Consider the following 24,170-nt stretch of genomic DNA (forward strand, 5'->3'; position numbering starts at 1 on the left):
TCTTTTGTATGTGCATTAGAATATTGGAGTCATCTTGTCAATTTCTTCATGAAAAGCCTAAAGAAATTATCGTTGAGATTATGTTGAATCTATAGGTCAATTTAGGGAGAAGTGACATCTTAACAATATTGAGGTTTCCAATCAGTGAACACAGTATGTCTCTCCATTTATTTAGGTCTTGTTTAATTTCAGCAATGTTTTGTAACTTGCAGTACACAGGTCTTACACATCTCTTGTGACACCTATCTGTAAGTATTTCATATTTGGGGGCTATTGTTAATGGTAGTTTTTAAATTACAGCTCCTGATTGTTTGTTGCTGCTGTATAAAAATGCACTTGACTTTTGTATGTTGATTTTATATTCTGAAACATTACTAAACTCCCTTATTAGTTTGGTATCTGATTTGTAGATTCCAGAGGGTTTTCTATGTAGATGATCATATTGTCTGCAAATGATCATTTTACCTCTTCCTTTCCAATCTCAGTGCATTTTATGTCTTTTTCTTTCCTTAATGCATTAGCTGGAAGCTCCAGTACAGAACTGAATAGAAATGATCTCTTGTTCCTGATGGTAAAGGGAAAACTTTGTTTCTCGCTTTTAAGTATGATGTTATGTTTTTCACAGATGAAATTTATAAAGTTGAGTAGTTCCCCTCTATTTTCAAATTGTTGAGAACTTTCATTAGGAATGGCTGTTGGATTTCATCAAATGGTACTGCTGTACTTATTGAAATGATCATGTGCTTTTTCTTTTTTAGTTTGTTAACATGTGAATTACATTGATTCCCAAATGATAAACCAACCTTACATTTCTGGGACAAACTTCATTTGTTCAGGGTATATTATCTTTTTAATATATTTTGGATTTAATTTGTTAAGATGTTTTGCATCTATATTTATAAGATTATTGATGTGTAGTTTTCTTTAATCTTTGTCTGGTTTTGGTATTTGAGTAATACTGGTCTTATAGAATGAGTTGGGAAGTTTTGTGAGTTTTTGTAGAACTGGTATTCTTTCTGTCTTAAATGCTTGGTAGAATTCACCAGCGAAGCCATCTGGGCCTGAAGGGTTCTTTGTGGGAAAGTTTTTAACTAAAATTCAGTGTCTTGGCTAGTTATAGGGCCATGCGTTTATCTGTTTCTTCTTGAGGGAGCTTTGGAAGATTGTCTTTAAAGGAATTTGTCCATTTCATCTAAGTTGTTGAATTTATTAGTATAAACTTGTTCATAGTATTCTCTTATTAACCTTTCAATATCTGTAGAATCTGTAGCTATTGTTATGTCACTCATACTTGATATTGATTATTGGTGTTTTATTTTTTCTTGATTCATCTGGTTAGAGGTCTATCAGTTTTGTCAATTTTCTCAAAGAACTAGCTTTTGGTGTCATTGATTTTTCTCTATTTTTCCTTTTTCTACTTCCCTTTGGTATTTGTTAATTCTTTTCTTCTTTTTACTATAGGTTTCACTTACTCTATTTTTCTAGGGTTTTTTTTTTCATTTTTATCATACATTTAATTTAATGTAGTCATATTTGCATTTATAGGCATCTTGATGATTTCAGATATGAATAATATTTTACTTAAAGCATACACTAAAAATATTCACATTCGTTGAAAGAATTCTGTTAAATCTACCATCAACTATAGAGAAGCTATCTGTGAATGGACAAGGACCTTCAGGGGACATCTCCTGGTGCTAGTAAGTGAGCATCTCACTGGGGACAGGACGATGGTAAGATGTAAGGCAGTCTTCACTTCCCTGTTCCCACCATAATGATTGACATTTGGAGGTGCATCTATTTTTACATCCTCCAGCTTATTTTGGGTTCATATTGCTCTGCTTTTTCTAGTTTTTTAAGATAGCAGCTTAGAGTATTGATTTGAGTTTTCTTCTTTTCTAATATGAGCATTTAGTGTTATAAATTTCCCTTGCAGAACTTCTTCACCTGCCTACCATACATTTTGATATGCTGTATTTTCATTTTCATTCAGTTTGGTGCATTTAAAACAAATTTTCCTTGAGACTTCCTCTTTGATCCATGAGTTATTTAGAATTATGTTGTTTAGTGTACAAATATTTGGAGATTTTCCTATTATGTTTCTGTTATTGATTGTTAGTTTAATTCTATTGTGGTCAGAGAACATACTCTGAATAATTTTAATTCTTTTGAATTTGTTGAGGTTTGTTGTATAACCCAGGATATGGTCTCCCTTGGTGTATATCTTCAGATGCTTGAAAAGAATGTGTGTTCTGCTTTGTAGAGTGGAGTGTTCTATAAGTGTGGATTAAATCGTGTGCTTTTTGGTGGTGTTGACTTCTGTATTCTCGCTGATTCTCTATCGGTTGTTGAGAGAGGGGTGCTGAAGTCTTCTGACTATAATTGTGGATTTGTCTGTTTCTCTTTTTAGTTCTGTTTTTGTATTTGTAGGTATGCATATGCATTAGAATTGTTTGTCTTGATAGATTGACCATTTTATCATTATGTGATGTCCCTCTCTGTCCTTGGTAATTTTCTTTTTCCTGAGTTCTGCTTAATCTGATGTTAATATAGCCACTCCTGCTTTCTTTTAACTAAAGTTTGCATGGTGTATCTTTCTCCTCCTCTTACTTTCAAGCTACTTATCACTCTATTTGAAGTTAGTTTCTTGTAGACAGCCTGAGTCATTTTTTAAATCCACTCTGTGAAGGGCTATCTATTGGTGTGTTTAGGTCCTTTACATTTAATTATTGCTATATTAGGGCTTAAGTCTGCAGTTTAGTTTTGTTTTCTGTCTGTTCTTTCTGTTTTTTATTTTCCTGTTTCTTGTTTTTCTGTGGATTACTTGAACATTTTTTAGAATTCCATTTGATTTATCCATAGTGTTTTAAGTGTATCTCTTTGTATAGATTTTTTTGTGGTTCCTGTGGGTCTTGTACTATATTATACATACACAATTTATCATAATTTGCTGGTTTGATATTTTACCATTTTAAGTGAATATAGAACCATACCTCTCTTTAAGTCCCTTTACTCTCTGTCATTTATAATTGTCTCCATTTCTTCTACATATATTAATAACTATATGAGAGTGTTATAATTTTTTGCTTCAACATTCAAACATCATTTAGAAAACTCAAGAGGAGAATGAAAGTCTTTTCTATGTACTCACACTTTTGTTCTTTCCAATGTTCTTTTCTTCCTTTCTGATGTTGCAAGTTTCCTTCTTTTACCATCTCCTTTCTCTTAAAGAACTTTTTTCCTGTAGGGTAGTCTGTTGGTGACAAATGCTCTTAGCTTTTTTCATCTGAGAACATCTTGATTTCCCCTTCATTTCTGAAGACTATTTACACTGGATGTAGTATCCTGGGTTGACAGTTCTTTACTTTCAGTACTTGAAAAATTTTGTTCCAGTCCTTCTGGCCTCCATGGTTTCTCATGAGAAATCTGCTTTTATTTTAATTGTTTTTCCCTTATAGGTAAGCTATTGTTTCTCTCTCACTGCTGTTAAGAGTTTTCCTTGTCTTTAGTTTTATGGAGTTTGATTATGTGTCTTGGCATGGAATTCTTTGGGTTTATTCTGTTTAGGGTTTGCTCAACTTCTTGAATCTTTGATTTATATCTTTTTCCAATTTTGGGAAAATTTCAGACATTCTTAGAATGCATTTTCAGTCTTGTCTTCTTTCTCCTCTCCTTCTGGTGCTCTGATGACATGATTTTTTTATGGTCCCACAGCTCCTGAGGTTCTGTTCATTTTTTTTTCAATCTGTTTTCTCTTTGTTGTTCATATTGGTTAATTTCTGTTGCTTTGTCTTCAGGTTCATGGATTCTTTCCTCTGTCCTCTCCATCCTCTTGTTAAGCCTATATGATGAGTTTTTATTTTTGTTTGTAAATTTCAGTTTCAAAATTTCTATTTGGTTCTTTTTTTAGTCTTCTGTTTATTTGCTGAGACTTCCTAGTTTTTCATTTGTTTCAAGTCTCTGTAATTGCTCACTGAAGTGTTTTTGTGATGGCTGCTTTAAGATCTCGGATTATTCCAAGATGTGTTTCATTTTGGCATAAGCATCTGTTCGTTATTGTTTCTCATTCAAGTTGTGATCTTCCTGGTTCTTAGCATGACAAGTGATTTTTGATTGTGATTTGGACATTTTTGCCATTATGTTCTGAAACTTCAGATTTTATTTACATTTTTGTTTTAGCAGGCCATCTCTGACGGCTCACTGCTGGAGGTCTGGGGGTACTGAGAGGTGGTGGTGAAAGTCCAAGTTCCCCCACTTAGTCTCCATGGGCAACCCTGGTGCTGTGGGTTGCTTCATTACCACTGGGCAGGGATGGAAGTTCAATCTCCCCACTAGGCCTCTGCTGACACCACCTTGATTGGGAGGGGAAGAGTGCCTTATTACTTGCTTCCCATGGGGCCTCCTTAAACCATGGGGGATGAGCCCATTACTGCTTGGAGGTGGTGATTTTGCTACATCTCTTGAGATGATCACATAATTTTTCTTCTTTAGTCTGTTGCTATCATCATTACATTGATTTTTGAATCTTGAACTAACGTTGAATCTTGGGATAAATCCTACTTGGTCATGATGTCTTACCCTGTTTCATATTGCTGGATGTAATTTGATAATATTTTACTGAAGACTTTTGCCTCTATATTCGTAAAGGGTATCGGTTCACATTTATCTTTTTTTGGTAAGGAAGATTGGCCCTGTGCTAACATATTTTGCCAATCTTCCTCTTTTTGCTTGGGGAAGACTGTCACTGAGCTAACATCTATGCCAGTCTTCCTTTACTTTGCGTGTGGGGGACAGTCACAGTATGGCTTGATGAGTGGAGTGTAGGTCCATGCTTGGGATCTAAACCCATAAACCCCAGCCTGCCAAAGCAGAGCATGCGAACCCAGCCACTGCACCACAAGGCCATCCCCTGCATTTATCTTTTAATGTCTTTGTCTTGTTTTGGTATCTGGGTAATGTGGCCTCATAAAATAAATTGAGAAGTATTCATTACTTTTCTTCTTTCTAGAATTCTTTGTGTAGATTGGGTATTATTTGTTTCTTAAACGTTTGGTAGAATTTGCCAGTGAAGCCATCTGTACCTGGAGCTTTCTTTGTTGGAAGGTTTCTATATTGAGAATTTGATTTCCTTAATAGGTATAGAACTATTCAGATTTATTTGTCTTGTTGAGCTTTGGTAGTTTGTGTCTTGAAATGAATTTGTACATTTTGTCTAATCCATCTAATTTATTGGAATCAAGTACAACAATCTAGCATTATCCTTTAATATCTGAAGGATCTGCTGTGATAACCCCTTTTCCCTCCCTAATATTGGTCATTTATGTCTTCTCTCTTTTTATTCTTGATTATTCTGGAAAGAAGTTATCAATTTTATTGATCTTTTCAAAGAACAGCTATTTATTTAATTGATTTTCTCTATTATTTGTCTGCTTTCTATTTTATTTTATTTCTCTTATCTTACCTTTAAGATTTTCTTCCTTCTGCTTTCTTTGGGTTTAATTTGCTCTTGTTTAATTTCTTAAGTTGGAAGCTTAGACATTGATTTGAGACTTTAATTTTTTTCTACTGTAAAGTTTTGTGCCATAAATTTCTTATGAGCAATACATAAACTGTGTCCCATAGATTTTGATATGTTTTCATGCAAATCCACATATCTGAGGACTTTCCAGATCTCTTTCTTTTACTGATTTATAATTTAATTCTATTGTATTAAGGGAAGATGTTTTGTGTGATTTTAGTTCTTTTAAATTAGTGGATGTTTGTTTTATGGCCCAGTATATGGTCTATTTTGGTGATTTTTTCCTTGTGCATTTGAGAAGAATATGTATTCAGCTGTTGGATGGCACGTTCTATAAATATCAATTATGTCAAGTTGGTTGATAGCATTGCTCAGGTCTTTTATATGCTTGTTAACTTTTTGTCTGCTCGTTTTGTTGATTACTGAGAGAGGAGTTTTGAAGTCTCCTAAATGCAGGTTTATCTATTTTTCCTTTTAGTTCTACTTTTGCTTTATGTATTTTGAAGTTCTCGTTTGGTGAATACACAATTAGAATTGTGGGTTAATTGGCTCTTTGTCATTGTGTATCTCCCTCTTTATTTCTGATAATATTATTTGTTTTGAAGTCTATTTTGTGTGATTTTAATACAGCCATTCCTGCTTTCTTTTGATTATTGTTTGCATGGAATATTTTTCTCCAGTCTTTTACTGTATTTATATCTTTATATATGAAGTGGTTCCTTTTAGACCACAAATAGTTGGGTTTTCCTTTTTCACCCGGTCTGATGATTTCTCTTTTAATTGAAATTTTTACATCATTTTCATTTAACGTAACTACTGATAGAGTTGAATTTAAATTTACCGTCTTGCTAGTTGTTTTCTCTTTGTCCCATTTGTTCTTTGTTCTCTTTTTCTCTTTTTCTTCCCCTTTTGAAAATGAAGTAAGCTGTTAGAAATGTTTCTATTTTATTTATACTATTATTTCATCAATTATACTTCTTTTTAAAAGCTTCTTAGTTGCTGCTTTAGAGCTTATAATATATATTGTTGGTGAGGAGTGAGTAGGTCCAACCCTGCTGTTGTATCTGTGTGTGCAGTAGCAGAGGTGCAAGTTTAGGAAGGTCACATTACTGCCAGCCTAACTCCAATAGAGGCCTCCATCCTGAAGTTGCCCTTATTCAATTTGTGTTGCTAAGCAACTAAAGTGGGATGCATCTGAGACTTCCTTTTCTGACTTTATCACAAGTGTTAATTTTCAGATAGTCCTGATAATTCAGAAGTGATATCATGGTAAAACTTATTCTTAATTTTTTTTTAAATAAAGGAGTTTGCATTCAGTGAAGAACAACAAAAGGAAAAGGACCAGCCTAATGAGGAACCTAAGAAAGAGGAAGCAATCACCTTTCGTAAAGCTGTTACTGGTTCAGACAGGAGTACACAGGAGAAGAACCAAATTAATTTTGGGAAGACTCGAATGACCAAGAGATTAGAGCCAAGTTTAAACTGGAAGGCCACTGTTGATTCCAAAGAGTATGTAGACGTTTGCATGATGAGTTTTCTGATACATCTTCAGTAACCACGTTTGCCTAATTTTTCACATAACTTTATTTCATAGTAGAAAAACACAGAGTAGATATTTACACGTTTACACCTCCCTCCATGATAGAAGTTAACTCCTTCCTGCTCTCCTTCATATTCCAAGCAGGAAGATTGGACATCAACAGGGTTTGAATGTGGAGCTCCATGATGGGAAGGGAAAAACCCAGTTCACATTCATGTAGTTGGTGAGTCAGGGCAAAAAATACTTGAAAAAGACGATGAAACACACGGAGAAATCCCATGGGAAAGGGAAACATAGTGGTAGGGACCTGATTAAGTGTTAGGAGGATTTGGATTAAAATTATGTGATTAAAATTAAAATTATGTGGAGTTAATTAGGGAAACCGTCACAGAGATCGTATCGTGTCTATTAACAGAACTTTAGTAAATACTCTAGAAAGGCTAGAGCCTCAAAAATATTATCAGACCTAAGTAAAGTGGACACTGGTTTGATGCATGTCTGAAATATACAAGACTAGTTCCATTTAGGACCCTCTATAAATAGGTGCCAAAGCAAAGATTAAGGGCCAGTGTTATGTAAATGCCAAGGCAGTCAGAAGCGCCTAGAGCACTTTGTGAAGATTTAACAAATAGACTTACAAATTTCAGCCTTTTCTTTTTTTTTGGTGAGGAAGAGTAGCCCTGAGCTATCATCCATGCCATTCTTCCTCTATTTTGTGTGTGGGACGCTGTCACAGCATGGTCTGGTGAGTGGTGGATAGGTCTGCACCCGGGATCTGAACCTGCGAACCCTGGGCTGCCAAAGCAGAGCACACAAACTTAACCACTATGCCACCAGGTCGGCCCCTAAACCTATCTTTAATGTTCTATGTTGTCACCTGATTGGGTGAAGAATTGGCTCCCAGCTGTTCACACGGGAACCCTCACCTGCAGGGATTCTGAAACCACAGGGGGAGTGTGTTTTGGAAGCAACCCCAGAGAGCTGACAGAGGAAGGAGTCCTGTGGATAGAGGAGACACGCTTGCTCCTCTAATTCTCATCAATTTTGGGGTGTCTGGAACTTTGTGACTCTGTTAGAAACAGTGAGTCTGAAAATGACAAATGTGTGGGCTACTCTATTAAATGGGAGGTGAATTTTAAAATACTGCTTTTTCCATATGCTTATTTTTTTCAATTAAGAATTTACTTAACAAGTATTTAATGAAAACCCAGTATGTGCCAAGGACTATGCCAAGCCTGAGAATGCCTGGAAAACAGATACAGGCCCTGCTGCAATGGTGGGTAGGGAAGGTAAGAAAATAGGCAACTTTAATCCAGGGCAGTAAGCCCCTAGGACAGAGGACACACAGCACAGGACGTAACACAATGATGGCAGCTTGTGAAGACCTGTTCCTGGTGCAGAGAAATACCATGCAAACCATTTCTTCATTATATAAAATGCATGGGTGGGGGGAGGGGGGGCTGGCCTGGTGGCTCAGTGGTTAAGTGTGCACGTTCAGCTTCAGTGGCCCAGGGTTCGCCAGTTTGGATCCCAGGTGCGGACATGGCACTGCTTGGGAAGCTATGCTGTGGTAGATGTCCCACATAGAAAGTAGAGGAAGATGGGCATGGATGTTAGCTCAGGGCCAGTCTTCCTTAGCAAAAAGAGGAGGATTGACAGAAGATGTTAGCTCAAGGCTAATCTTCCTCAAAAATAAATAAATAAATAAATAAAATAAAAATAAAATGCATGGATGAGCTTGAAGGACAGAGGGACATCTCAGGTGTCAGAGGCTGGAATTCATAGTTATTCTGTGTGTCAGGAACACACAACATTTGGGTGCACGAAAATGATGAAATATTTGTATATGTTTCATTTGTAATTTCCTATTAATTAGCATAAAGTAATTAATAAACTTAATATTCTTTTAGGCGCAGAAGCTTAGTAAGAGACAGCCAAGAGGAAAAACATATAGGAAGACTTGAAAAGGCCAGACCATCTGTTTCACCCGGAAGAGCACAGATAGTTCGGTGTGTGACCAGTTCTTTGTAGCCATCTCTTGCACTACGGGCTGGTGAATGCTAATTAATGGTGTTCTTACTATTATATTAGAGTCCTAAGATATCTAATGGAAAGTTACTAGGAATGTTGTAAAAATGGTAATAGTGGATTTCGTTAAATATATTTATAAGATCTCCTTTTAATGAAGAGTTACTTAAAATATAAAACATAGGGATCTACTGGTATTAGATAACTATGAAAATTTAATGCAAAGAGCAGTGAACTAAGTGGTAGCAAAACTGAGCTCTTAGCTGATCTCTTGCCTCCGAACAATCATGTCAGAGCAAAGATAAGTCACCTTTCTGGGCCTCACTTGACTGATCACCAACTGACTGCCAATTTTAAAGTGATATATGTCATTTCTCATTAAAATAGCCATTAATAGAAGGCTAACTAATAAACTTCTTACCTGATTTTCAGTTTGACAACAAAAGTGATGTATTTGGAAGAGAAGGGTTAGTCGTTTTTATTAGAAAGTTTTAGAGTGGTGGTGGGAAGAAATGCCAGAAATTTCACATTATAAAGTTTGCACACTTGGAAAAAACTCAAACTTTAAGACACTCTACTACATTTATGCTATTTTTGGGGGGGTTCAACATATTTGTTGTTTTAAAATTTTTTCTTTAACTTTTTATTTTGAAATATAGATTCACAGAAAGTTGCAGAGACAGTACAGAGAGATCTTGTACACCCTTCACCTGGCTTCCCCCAATGGGTCCATCATCCATAACTATAGCACAGCATCAAACCAGGAGATTAACATTGTACAGCATTTATGCACAGTTCCGTGTCATTTTATCACATAGGTTTGTGTGATGACCACAGCAATCAGGACCCAGTGCTGTGCCATCACCACACACAAGTCCCTCCTGCTACCCCTTTATAGTCACACCTACTCCCCTTCCCCCATCATTCCTAATTCCTGGAAGCCATTCATCTGTTTTCCATTTCTATACTTTTGTCATTTTGAGAATGTAATATAAATAGAATCATGTATTTTTGATATTGGCTTATTTTTCATCTCCCTTGAGGTCCATCCAAGTTGTGTTAATAGCTTGTCCCTTTTTATTGCTGAGTAGCATTCCATGGTATGGAGGTACCACAGTTTGTTTAATTATTCACCTATTGAGGGACATTTTAGTTGTTTGCAGTTTTGGGCTATTAAAAATAAAGATGCTATGAACAATCATGTAAGGCTTTGTGTGGATGTAAGTTTTCATTTCTCTAGGATAAATGCCCAATTACTGACACATATGGCAATTGTGTATTTAGCTTTCTAAGAAACTGCTAAACATTTTAGTGGCTGCACCATTTACATTCCCATCAGCAATGTTTGAGACTCAGTTTCTACATTTCCTCTCCAGTATTTGGTATTGTCTTATTTTTTATTTTAGCCATTCTAAAAGATGTTCAGTGATAGCTCATCATGATCTTAGCATTTCCTTAATGGAGCTGATGTTAGACATCTTTTCATGAGCTTATTGCCATGCACATGTGTTCTTCAACGAAATATCTCTTTATGTCTTTTGCTCATTTTCTGATTGGATTTTTTTTTAACGTTGAGTTTTGAGAAATTTTTATGTATTCTGAATATCCTTAGTTGGATTTGTAGTTTGCAAATATTTTCTCTCTCTCCATAATTTGTCTTTTCATCCTTTTAATAGAGTCACAGAACAAGTTTTTAACTTTGATGAAGTCCGATTTAACATTTTTTTCTTTTACCGATTGTGCTTTTGATGTCTTGTCTAAGAACCCTTCATGAAGCCCTTGGTCCTGAACATAATATCCTGTTTTTTCTAAAAGTTTTTTGCATTTTACATTAAAAACTGTGATCCATTTTGAGTTAATTTTATCTAAGGCGTGAGACTTAGATCAAGGTTCATATTTTTGCCTATGAATGTACAATTGCTCCATCACCATTTGATGGAAAGGCTCTCTTTCCACCATTGAATTGCTTTTGCACCTTTGTTAAAAATCACTTGGTTATACGTGTGTGGGGCTATTTCTGAGTCTCTATTCTGTTGCATGGATTTTTGTATCTAGCCCTTCGCCAGTACCAAACAATCTTGATTCCTGTAGCTGTATACTAAATCTTGAAATCTGGTAAAGTGATTCTTCTCACTATTTTTCTCTCCCCTCCCTCCCCCTCAAATTGCTTTAGCTAATCTAGTTCCTTCCCTTTCCACATGAATTTAGAATAATCTTGCTTTATACCCGCAAAAAATCTTACTGAGGATTTTGATGGAAATTACATTAAATCCCTCTATTAATTTTGGGAGAATTGATATCTTAACTATGTAGAATCTTCCAATCTATGAACAGTGTATGTCTCGCTCTTCATTTAGGTCTTTGCTTTTTTTCACCAGCATTTTGTAGTTTTCACCATACAAGTCCTGCACGTGTTTTGTTAGATTTCCATCTGGAAGTAGAAACTCTAGTACTGTGTTGACTAGCAGTAGTCAAAGTGGACGTCCTTGCTTGCTCTCCAAATTCGGGGGAAAGCATTCAGTCTTTCACCAATAAGTATGATGATAGTGTAGGTTTTGTACATTTTCTTTATCAAGTTGAGGAAGTTCCCCTCTCTTCTTGGTTTTCTGAGAGTTTTTATCATGATTGGGTGTTGAACTTTGTCAGATTCTTTTTCTACATCAATTTGTGCGGTTATGTGGTTTTTCTTCTTCAGGCTGTCAATCTGGTGGATTACATTGATTGATTTTTGAATACCAAATCAGCCTCGCATCCCTGGAATAAATCCCACTCGGTCATGATGGGCTCATTCTTTTTATATTTGGCTGAATTATATGCGCTAATATTTTGTTAAGAATTTTTGCACCTGCAATCATGAGGGATATTGGATTGTAGTGTTTTGAAATGAATTCTCTCCTCCTTTCTAGAAGAGGTGGTGTGAAATTGGCGTTAGTTCTTCTGTGTTTGGTAGAATTCTCCAGTGAAACCATCTGGGACTGGAGACTTCTGCTTTGAGTTTTAAAATTATGAATTAAATTCGTCTAACAGTTTGTAGCACTGTTCAAATTTATTGGGCAAGTTGTGATAGTTTGTGCCTTTTAAGGAATTGGTCCGTTTTATCTAAGTTGTCAAATTTATGTACATTCAGTTGTTCGCAATTTTCTCTTATCCTTTTGTTGTCTGTAGGATCTGTAATGATATGCTATGTTTCATTCATTCCTGATACTGGCAATTTCTGTCTATTTCTTTGTCAGTCTCACTAGAGGTTTGTCAATTTCATTGATCTTTCCAAGAAGCAGTCTTTTTTTGTATTGATTTTTCAAATTGTTTTTCTGTTTCTATTTTATTGATTTCTGCTCTTTATTATTTCCTTTCCTCTCTTTGCTTTATGTCTGTTTTGCTGTTGTTTTTCTAGTTTCTTTAGATATGAGTTTAGGTTATTGAATTGAGACTTCTTTTTTCTTATGTAAGCATTTAGTGCCGTAGAGTTCCCTTTCTGCACTGCGTCAGCTGTGTACAAAAAATTTTGATATGTTGTATTTTCTATTTGTGTATGTATTTTTTTCAGTTTTATTGAGATATAATTTACATACAGCTCTGTGTAAGTTTAAAGTGTGCTGCATAATGACTTGACATATATTGTGAAATGATTCCCACAATAAGTTTAGTTAACATCCATCTCCTCCTAGTTACAAATAAATTTTTTTTTCCTTGTGATGAGAACTTTTAGGATTTACTCTCTTAGCAACTTTCAAATATGCCATACAGCAGTGTTAACTGTAGTCATCATATTGTACATTACATCCCCAGGACTTATCTTATAACTGGAAGTTTGTACCTTTTGACCACCTTTCTCCAGTTCTCTCACCCCCTACCACAAATCACATCTCTTTTTCTCTGAGTTTGGTGGGGGTTTTTTTGTTTGGTTTTTAGATTCCACATATAAGTGAGATCATACAGTATTTGTCTTTCTCTGTCTGACTTTTTTTTGACTTAGCATAATGCCCTCAAAGTCCATCCATGTTGTTGCAAATGGTAGGATGTTCTTTATTTATGTCTGATTAGTATTTTTAATTTTTTGTGGAACCTCCATACCGTTTTCCATAGTGACTGTACTGAATATTGTATTTTCATTTTCATTCAGTTTGGTGTGTTCTTTGATCTCCCTTGAGACCTTCTTAACCCATGGATTATTTAGGAGTGTATTTAGTTTCCCGGTGCTTGGAGATTTTCCTGTTCTGTTTCTGTTATTGATTTTTTAGTGTGATTCCATTGTGGACAGTGAGCATACTCTGTCATTTCAGTTCTTTGAAATTTGTGAGGTTTTGTATGGTGCAGGGTATCTACCAAGATAGGTTCTTCGGGTGCTTGAAAAGAATGTATTCTGCTGTTGTTGGATGGAGTGATCTATATGTGTGTATTAAATCGTAGTGTTTGGTGTTGACTTCTTCTGTATCCTTGCTTATTTTCTGTCTAGTTGTTCTGTCAATTGATGAGGGGTGTTGAGGTCTCCAACTATAGCTGTGGATTTCTCTGTTTCTCCCAGTTCTGCTTTTGCTTCATGTATCTTGCAGCTCCGTTGTTTGGGGCATATATCTGTAGGGTTGCTGCGTCTCCACGGTAGAGTGCCCTTTGATCATTATGCATTGTTCCTCTGTGTCCCAGGCAGTTTTCTTTGTTTGCTGTCTACTTAGTCTACTATTAATATAGCTACTTCTGATTTCCTTTGCGTGATATATTTTTTTCCTGTTTTTACTTTCAAACTACCTGTATTGTTATATCTGAAATGACTTTCTCATAAACAGCATTTGGTTGTCTCCTTTTTTTTTTGTCCACTAAGTCAAATTGTGTCTTTTAATTGGTGTATTTAGATTATTTACCTTTAATGTAATTATTGTTATGTTAGGTCTTACATCTGTCACTTTATGTATTATTTTCTGTTTGTTCCTTCAACTTTTCATTTTTCTGTTTTCTTTCCTCCTCTTGTCTGTTCAACTCTCCTGTGTGCTTTCTTCCATAAACATTTTTTCTAGTCTACTCCATTTTGGAGCATAGTAGGAGGATGGGTAATTTTCAAGTTTTATTGGTTTTTGAGATTCTATGATTCTCTTAATTTCTCTGGATCTTATTCAAATCTTAGGTTTTAGCAGGCCTCCTCTGATACCACAGTGGTGGGATAAGGTGTTCACTGCCTCACCAGGCTGGACAGGTATGGCAGGCTTTCCAGTAGGCCTTCCTTGACACCCGGGGAGGCGGATGAGGAACTTCTCATTATTGCTGGGTGGTGGTGGGAGCTCAGGCTTGGCTTAGGCCTCTGTGGACACCAGCCTGGATGAGAAGGGACCCTTTGTTAGTTTGTTAGTGGGAGTGGGTGGGTTGAAAGTTGTGACTCTCCATTAGGCCTCCTCTCACACCACCCAGCAGGGGCGTTTGGGCCGTTGCTACAGTTAGTGGAGGTAGAATACCACTCTCCACTTGGCCTTTGTTAGTGGAAATGGGAGTAGGCCACAGGGTTTTCTGTGGTGTTGACTGGATTTGTTGTCTACAAGTTTTCTGTCTTGTTCGGCTCTTCCTTTCCTGGTCCTTTGACTAAAAAGAACAAGCTTTTCTTTCTTCTCTGTGCCCACCTGAGTTTCTGCATCACTGGCTTCTCTGGTACCCAGGCTGGGCTATACAAAACAGAAAGAAAATCCAAGGAAATCATTGTTGTGTTGCTGCTCAGGTCCCCAGATCCCTAGATGGTCTTCCTTCTTCTTTCTATCTGTCAGAGTCATCGCATGTCTGTTTTATATATGATATTCAGGATTTTTAGCTGCACTTAGTGGGAGGAATAAGGAAAAGTAAATCGGCTTCATCTTTCCTGAAATAGATGTTTGGCCTAAAGTATTTCAATTTTAAATTGGATTTTAGTGATTCAGAGAACTTCAGGGTAATAGATACAGTACAGTTGTAGTGCATCCAAGCAACAACTATAACTCAATGATAAATATGGTAACTTTATGTCTATTCTTGCCTAAGTGGATTTAATGGTGTGGTAGAAAAGTATGTCTTAAGGTGCAGTTCATAGATCAATTAAACATCGAAATTTGCTTCTTGTTCCCTCCTGAATGTATAGTTACTGTGGGACAAGACAGGAAGGGAATCAAATAGAGAGAGCAGCTTAAAGTTAGATGTCAAAGGGTTCATCAGTGGAAAAGAAGAACAGGTTTCCTTTGGGGTACTGATTTTTTTTATGTGACTTTGGAGTGATTGGGTAAACCTAACGCTCTCTGCTCTTGACTCTAAGAGCTTGTTAGGGGAAGGGAAGGTACATTTAGACTTTCCCCAGAGAATTTAGGTTTATTTAGTATATGCTTCAATCTAAGACCTTTGAGTTAGATTTACGTCATTTCCTAAGTAGACCGTATCTATTGGATTTTCTTCTGTGACCAACCTAGGTTTCTTGACATCATTTGGACTAGAGAATACATGAAACTGAAACTCAGTTCACGTGGCTTGCTAATTTGGAGCAGGCATTTCAGTTCAGGATTTCACTCCGCTGTGGCCCAGAGAGCACAATCTCACTGTTCTGCACTGCTCTTTGTGCCAAAAAACCTTCAAGAAATTGAGAGAATCACAGAATCTTAAAAATTAATAAAACTTGAAAAATTAGCCATCCTCCCACAGTGCTTCAGAATGGATTAGACTAGAAAAGACTTTTATGGAAGAGAGCACGCGAGGAGTTGGAGAGAGGGGAGGAGGAGAGAGAGGAAGAAAGAAAATGAGGATGAATTAGATATGATCATGAAGGCTTAAGTGGACTAGCCTGTGTCCATGACCTTGACGTTGAGTTAGAAGCTTCTAGAGCAGTGAGGAATAAAGTGTACTCCCTTTGGTAAGGGAGACGCTGACGATTTAGGGTATTTGCAGTATTGCCCAACTGAACTTTCTGTGATAATAGAAGTCACGTATGTCTGAGCTGTCCAATATGGTAGCCACTAGCCACGTGGGATTATTGAGCACTTGAAATGTGGCTAGTGGGACTGGAGAACTGAATTTTTAATTGTATTTGCTTTTAATTAAATAAATGTAAATGTAAATAACCACAAGTTACTTAAGTTGTTTAACCACTATGATTAGTGGCTGTCTCATTGTACAGCACAGCCTCAGGACATTTACTTAATTTTCTTGTTCATTTCTTCCTATTTCTTTATTACGATTGCACCCAGAGCAGTAATACTGAATGGTACCTACTATAGAGACATGGGTTTATTCATCTCCTCATACAGGTTTTAACAAAGATCTTTTAGAACTCAGAATGTGTTAGTATTTCATCTATTGCTCATGTACATGTTTCTTAAATATTAAGATTATAACCATGTCCATGCAGTAGCATAAATATGTTTATTACATGTTATTCTTGTTCTTAGTAAGAGTGCCGAGAAGATTGAGGAAATCATTAGTGAGAGCTCCTCAGAGAGTGAGGAAGATGAAGAACCGCCTGATCATCGTCAGGAAGCAAATGCAGATTTGCCATCAGAATATTGGCAAATTCAGAAGCTGGTGAAATATTTAAAGGTGAGACAGACCTTTGTGCAATGTCTGCCATGTTTAGTTTAAATCCTTTCCCAAAGTGTACATATTCCTTCCACATTTATTATATGTTTCTTTCAAATAAGGGTAGTAAACATCCCCATTATTATTTAAGTGTGCTTAAGGGAAGGTCTTATTACCCTGAGGATGGCAACGTTAGTCCTCATGGAGCAGCCTGAGGCTACCTGGTGCCAGCACTTTCCCGTGGTTGGTGAGTGGTCAGTGGGCCATGGCAGCCACCACATATTTTGACTTGCTGCCATTTTATGATTTGCATTATGGTGTGGTGGAAAGAGCATGGATTTTTGAAGTTGGACTTATCCTAAATTTTAGATTGTGTCACTTACTAGCAGTGTGGCTGTTGAAAAGTTATGGTTTTGAGCCTTATTTTTCTCAACCCATGGAATAAAATTAATACCTGTCCTATAGGATTATTTTAGGGATTGAGAAAACACATTTGAAACATGTGGCATAGTGTCTGATACATTGTAGGTGCTTATAATATGTATTGGTCCATTTCCATTACTCTGTTAAGTAAGATAATGTGTGTGAGAACAATTTTACATAATAATTGGCTCATAGAATGTTGTATTTAAGAACTTGGATGGGGGGGATGGGGCAAGGAAAATGATTTACCACAACCCAAATTAATATTGATTTCTGATATTGGATAGCTGATATTGATAATGTCTAGGCTGTGTCTAAAGCTGTAGTCCAGAAATACTTGTGAAAACAACATTTTGACTTACCTCATATTGGCCTCTTGCTTTTCCAGGTCTCTGGTCAAATCAACCAAGGGCATTTGTCAGTGGTTTTGTATATTTAAAGATATTTATGTGACTCCTAAATTGCTAAAGGGTGGTTTTTCTGTGCCTTTGAGGTCACCCCCAGTGGACTGGTAAAATAGCTTATATGCACATATTTGTGAATTTGACAAAGGCCCTCTGCATGGACACAGCTTTGTATGCCTAAGTGAGCCAAAAGAGGTTTTCTTGCAAGAAAACTATGCCCCCTTCCTCGATGGACTCTGCCACAGCTGCAATTCCCAGCATTTCTCAGGGAAAAAAATATATTTTCCTGAATCCTGAACCCCAAGAAAAATTAGTCAAGAAATTGGGAAAACAGGAAAAATTATTCTAATTCTCCTTTGAGAATTAAAATTTAATAATCATTGTAAAGACATTATTGGTTCCAAGGAATCTACTGACATCATGGAAAGCAAGAGCCATTGATTATCTTGATCTTGGTTATCATTCTACAATGTATATGTATATTGAATCATCACATTGTACACTTTAAATATATACTATTATATTTGTCATTAATTCTTCAATAAAGTTAAAAAAAGAAAAAATAAAAGTAAATGCTGACAGTGGAGTCAAAGGTGAAGGTAGGCATTTCTAGGCATTGAGACAGGAGTGAATAGGAGAAAGTGGTCCTGGTCTAATCAGTCAGCCTTGCTCAGAGCTGTTGCTATGCTTTCAATATGTGTCTGCTACTAATGGTGAGTCATTCTTGCACAAATAAATACTGTTAAGTTTATATGCATAGTGTACCTTATATAAGTCCTATTAGTGGTGTTCCAAGAAATAGCAAATTTTGGAGGCAAAATTAGTCATTAAATTTGAAATTTCGACCTGTGATTCTATGTATGTCAAGCTTGCTAAGACATCTGAATGTTATGTTATTTGGATGTACCCAATAATGTTTGCTGGCATTTTTTCAGTGTTTGGATAGTCACTATATTGTATATATTATGTAGTACAATTTAGTCTTTATAAGTAATTTAACAGAAGAAATGCAAAGAGAAAAAGATGTGAATGTGTGTTGTGGAACAGCTCATTGTGAAACCAGAAACTGATCTAAAAATTCTGAATTAGCAAAAACAACATAGATTTCAATGGCCAAACTAGAATAATGGCAAGCAGGTAAAATATTTTCATCATTAAAAAAGGAAATGAAGTGACATCAGCATCATGGTGGAGTGAGCTCTTCCCTTGGACTCTCCCCTCTAAAATACAACCAAAAGAACATTCATACACCAACAGAGGACTTATACACAACACAAAAGATGTCTGAGAGATGCATGCAACCATATGTCTGAAGGTGGTGATGGGGCTGCATCCTCTGGAGGAAGTGGAAGCTGATTGGCAGGAGTTCTGCAGAGAGAGAGGAGCCATGGCTAGGGGAGGTGTGCAGCTGAGGAGAGGACCCCATCCCCACCCAGCACTCCAGTCCCGCGATCACTTGGAGCACAGCACAGAGAGAGGGGGCCGGCTGGGGGAGGTGTGCAGCTGAGAGGAGGTGCCCCATCCCACTGGGCACTCCAGCCCCACAATTGCCCAGAGCACAGCACAGAGAGAGAGGGGCTGGCTGGGGGAGGTGCACAGCTGAGGACAGGCATCCCCTCCTGCCTGGTGCTCCAGCACCAAGATCATCCAGAGTGTGGCACAGAGAGAAAGGGGCTAGCTGTGGGAGGTGCACAGCTGAGGAGAGGCACCCCATCCTTGCCCAGCGCTCCAACTCCAGGATTGCCTGAGGCACAGCATGGAGAGAGAGGCAGCGATTGGTGGAGGCACGCAGATATAAGAAAATGCCCCTTACCCCGCCTGGCACTCCAGTCCTGCAATTGACCAGAGCTCCATACAGAGAGAGAAGCGGAGGCTGGGGGAAGCCAGGTGAAGGAGAGCACCCCTCCACCTGCCCAGAGCTCCAGATCTGCCATTGGCCAGAGTGTCGCATAGTGAGAAAAGCAGTCAGTGGCTGGAGCTGGGGAGCCCCAGATCGTGCTGGGCCCAGAATACATGGTGCCTGTTCCCCAGCCAGTGGAGGCACGAGGCAGCCCTGACCAGATAATAACACCATGTGGAAGCAAAATCCACACCATCAAGCAGCATGAGAAAGTATAAATGTCCAGACCAGAAGGACAATGACAAGTACACAGAAACCAACCCTGAAGACACAGAAATCCATGACCTAAATGACACAGAATTCAAAATAGCTGTCATAAAAAATCTCAATGAGTTACAAGAAACTCAGGAAGACAAATTAATGAATTCAGGAGCTTCTTGACAAAAGAGATTGAAACTATAAAGAAGAACCAATCAGAATTGTTGGAGATGAAAAACACAGTGGGTGAGATTTTAAAAATCTGGACTCGCTAAACAGCAAAGCTGACAATATGGAAGACTGAATTAGCAAGTTAGAAGACGATACCATAGAAATGCTTCAGAGGGAGGAGAAGAGAGAACTAAGACTAAAAAGAAATTAAGAAGCTCTGAGAGAAATATCTGACTCAAGTAGGAAATGCAACATAAGGATTATAGGTATTCCAGAGGGGGAAGAGAAGGAGAATGGAGCAAAAAGCTTGTTCAAAGAAATAATAGTGGAGAACTTCCAAAACCTGGGGAAGGGCATGGAAATCCATGTGAAAGAGGCTACCAGCACTCCCAATATGTCAATGTAAAAAGCCCTACGGCAAGGTATATAGTAATAAAGCTGGCAAAAGTCAACGACAAAGAAAAAACATTAAGGGCAGCAAGGCAGAAGAAAATAACTTACAAAGGAACCCCTATCAGGCTTTCAGTAAATTTCTCAGCAGAAACCTTACAGGCTAGGAGAGAATGGAATGATACCTTTAAAATCCTGAAAACAAAAACTTTCAACCAAGAATACTCTATCTAGTGAAAATCTCCTTCAGATATGACTGAGAAATAAAAACTTTCCCAGATAAACAAAAGCTAAGAGAGTTCACACCACAAGACGATCTCTACAAGAAATCCTCAAGAAGGCCCTCATACCTGAAAGGAAAAAAAAAAAAAGCAGGAAAGAGCTACAAAGCCCTGAGCAAGGATATGAATAGGTTTGCAACAATCAGAAATCAGCAGCTCTCCATCAGATCAGGTTGGTAAACATTTAACTCTTACATAAAGGATAAAGAAAAGGAAAACACCAAAATAAAAATTATCTCATCATTTTAACCACAAACTCACAACACAAGATGGAATAAGATATGACAAAAATAACATAGAAGGAGAAGAGGAAAGGGATGGAATCAGTACAGTCTAAGGAAATAAGAGGCAATCAGAAAATGGACTATCTCATCTTTGAGACTTTATAAATGAACTTAATGGTAACCACTAAATGAATAATTAGAACAGAGACATATACAATAAACAATGAGAAAATGAAGAAAAGCAACATAGATAACCATCTAATCAAATTGTTTGCCCCATATACATGGGATAAGAAACAAAGGATATGTAGAAGAATGGGAAAATGTGGGATAATCTGGCAGTATTAAGCCCCGGTATATCAATAATCACTCTAAATGTAAATGGACTGAATTCTCCAATCAAACACAGAGTGGCAGGATGGATTAACGAACAATACCCAACAATATGCTGCCTCCAGGAAACACATTTTAGCTCTAAAGACAAACATAGGCTCAGAGTGAAGGGATGGAAGATGGTACTCCAAGCTAATGGCAAACAAAAGATAGCAGGTGTATATATGTAAGTATGTATATAAGTATGGCAATAGTTATATCTGACAAAGTATACTTCACGATAAAACAGGTAAAAAGAGACATAGAGGGGCAGTATATAATGATAAAAGGGACACTCCACCAAGAAGACATAACACTTATATACGCACCCAACACAGGAGCACCAAAGTAGATAAGCAACTATTAACAAACCTAAAAGTAGATATTGCCAACAACACAATAATAGTAGGGGACCTCAACACACCACTTACTTCAATGGTTAGATCATCCAGACAAAAAGTCAACAAGGAGATAGTGGAATTAAGTGAAAAACTAGACCAGTTGAACTTAATAGATATATGTGGAGCATTCCATCCAAAAACAGCAGAATATACATTCTTCTCAAGCACACATGGAATATTCTCAAGGATAGGCCATAATTGGGAAACAAGGCAAACCTCAATAAATTTAAGAAGATCGAAATCATATCTACTATCTTTTCTGACCATAATGCTATGAAATTAGAAATCAACTACAAGAAAAAATCTGGGAAAGGAACAAAAATATGGAGACTAAACAACATGCTACTGAACAATCAATCAGTCATCAATGAAATAAAAGGAGAAATCAAAAAATATTTGGAGACAAGTGAGAATGAAAGCACACTATACCAACTCATATGGGATGCAGCAAAAACGGTCCTAAGAGGGCAATTTATAACAATACAAGCCCACGCTAACAAACAAGAAAAAGCTCAAGTAAACAATCTTAAACTACACTTAACAGAATTAGAAAAAGAAGAACAAACAATGCCCAAACTCAGCAGAAGGAGGTAAATAATAAAAATTGGAGCAGAAATAAATGAAATTGAAACAAAAAGACTGTAGAAAGGATCAATGAAACAAAGAGCAGGTTCTTTGAAAAGATAAACACAATCAACAAACCCTTAGCTAGACTCACTAAGAAAAAAAGAGAGAAGGCTCTAAAAAATAAAATTAGAGATGAAAGAGGAGAAATTACAATGGATGCCACAGAAATACAAAAGATTATAAGAGAATATTATAAAAAATTATTTGTCAACAAACTGAACAATCTAGAAGAAATGGATAAATTCTTAAGCTCATACAACATCCCAAAACTGAATCAAGAAGAATTAGAGAATCTGAATAGACCAATCATGAGTAAAGAGATTGAAATAGTAATCAAAAACCTCCCCAAAATAAATGTCCAGGACCAGATGGCTTCTCTGGAGAATTCTACCAAATATTCAAAGAAGATTTTTTACCTATTACCCAAATAACCAAAGGAATCCTGAGAAACAAGAATGAAGTTGGTGGCATAGCAATTTCTGACTTCAAAATATACTGCGAAGCTATAGTAATCAAAACAGCATGGTACTGGCGCAAAAACAGACACACGTATCAATGGAACAGAATTGAAAGCCCGGAAATAAAACCACACATCTATGGACAGCTAATCTTCGACAAAGGAGTCAATAACAGACAATGGAGAAAGGAAAGTCTCTTCAATAAATGGTGCTGGGAAAACGGGACAGCCCCATGAAAAAGAATGAAAGTAGACGGTTATCTTTCTCTGTACACAAAAATAGCCTCAAAATGGATCAAAGACTTGAAGGTAAGATCTGAAACCATAAAATTCTGAAAGAAAATATAGGCAGTACGCTCTTTGACATCAGACTTAAATGGATCTTTTCGAATACCGTATCTACTCAGACAAGGGAAACAAAAGAAAAAGTAAACAAGTGGGACTTCATCAGACTAAAGAGCTCTGGAAGGCAAAGGAAACCGAGATCAAAATGAAAAAAGAACCCAACAAGTGGGAGAAAATATTTGCAAATCATATATCTGATAAGGGATTAATCTCCATAGCATAAAAAGAACTCACACAAATGAACTACAAAAAAACAAAGTACCCAATCAAAAAAATGGGCAGAGGATATGAACAGACATTTTTCCAAAGAAGATATACAGATGGCCAATAGACACATGTGAAGATGTTCAACATCACTAATCATCAGGGAAATGCAAATCCAAACTATACTTAGATATCAGCTTATACCTGCTAGAATGGCTATAATCACCAAGACACAAAACAAGGAATGTTGGAGAGGTTGTGGAGAAAAGGGAACCCTCATCCACTGCTGGTGGGAATGCAAACTGGTGCAGCCACTGTGGAAACAGAATGGAGATTTCTCAAAAAACTAACAATAGAACTACCATATGACCCAGCTATCCCACTACTGGGTATTTATCCAAAGAACTTGAAATCAACAATAGAAAGAAACTTATACACGCCTATGTTCATTGCAGCACTATTCACAATAGCCAAGATGTAGAAGCAACCCAAGTGCCCATCGACTGGTGACTGGATGAAGAAGATGTGGTGTATGTATACAATGGAATACTACTCAGCCATAAAAAGTTACAAAATTGTCCCATTCGCAGCCACATGGATGGACCTTGAGGGCATCATGTTAAGCAAAATAAGCCAAACAGAGAAAAGCAAACACCGTATGATTTCACTCATATGTGGAATATGAACAAACTTACAGACAAAGAGAACAATTTAGTGGTTCCCAGGGTGAAGGGGGGGTGGAGGGTGGGCACAAGGGCTGAAGGGGCACTCTTAGATGGTGTATGACGAATATTAATGTAAAACTGAAATTTCACAATGTTATAAGCTATTATGACCACAATAAAAAAAAAAACAAAAAGGAGACACGCTTCTATGAAGCAAACCCTAATGCCCTCCTTGGCTGTGCTTTTGGAAGCCTCTTAACAATTTGATCAATGTCAATGCAAAATGAAAGAAACTTTTTTTACGTCTGGAATATTTTTCATGAAATAGATATCAAGACTATGGGAAATAATGCTTTATATGTTTTGAAATTTCATGTTAAAAATATCTTATGAGTAGTAAATATTTTTATATCATCTTTCAACTTTTAAAATGACTTTTATTTGGCTTTTATTTTGTGTTAATGTTTCCCTCTTTTAGTATTTTCTTTTACCAGATATCAGTTGGAC

The 24,170-nt window shown here is 36.9% G+C and overlaps 1 protein-coding gene across 3 annotated transcripts in view; it reads left to right on the plus strand.

Annotated features, from left to right (window-relative positions):
* Positions 1-24,170, plus strand: part of ODAD2 (outer dynein arm docking complex subunit 2) — a 184,577-nt gene that overhangs the window by 20,724 nt on the left and 139,683 nt on the right. For all 3 annotated transcript variants that reach the window (XM_046679611.1, XM_046679610.1, XM_046679612.1), the window contains exons 8-10: positions 6,822-7,027; positions 8,969-9,067; positions 16,475-16,622. In XM_046679611.1, coding sequence (XP_046535567.1) covers positions 6,822-7,027; positions 8,969-9,067; positions 16,475-16,622 — 453 coding nt within the window. The remainder of the gene's footprint in view (positions 1-6,821; positions 7,028-8,968; positions 9,068-16,474; positions 16,623-24,170) is intronic.

Source organism: Equus quagga, chromosome 12 (genome assembly GCF_021613505.1).
Source record: "Equus quagga isolate Etosha38 chromosome 12, UCLA_HA_Equagga_1.0, whole genome shotgun sequence".
NCBI lineage: Eukaryota > Metazoa > Chordata > Mammalia > Perissodactyla > Equidae > Equus > Equus quagga.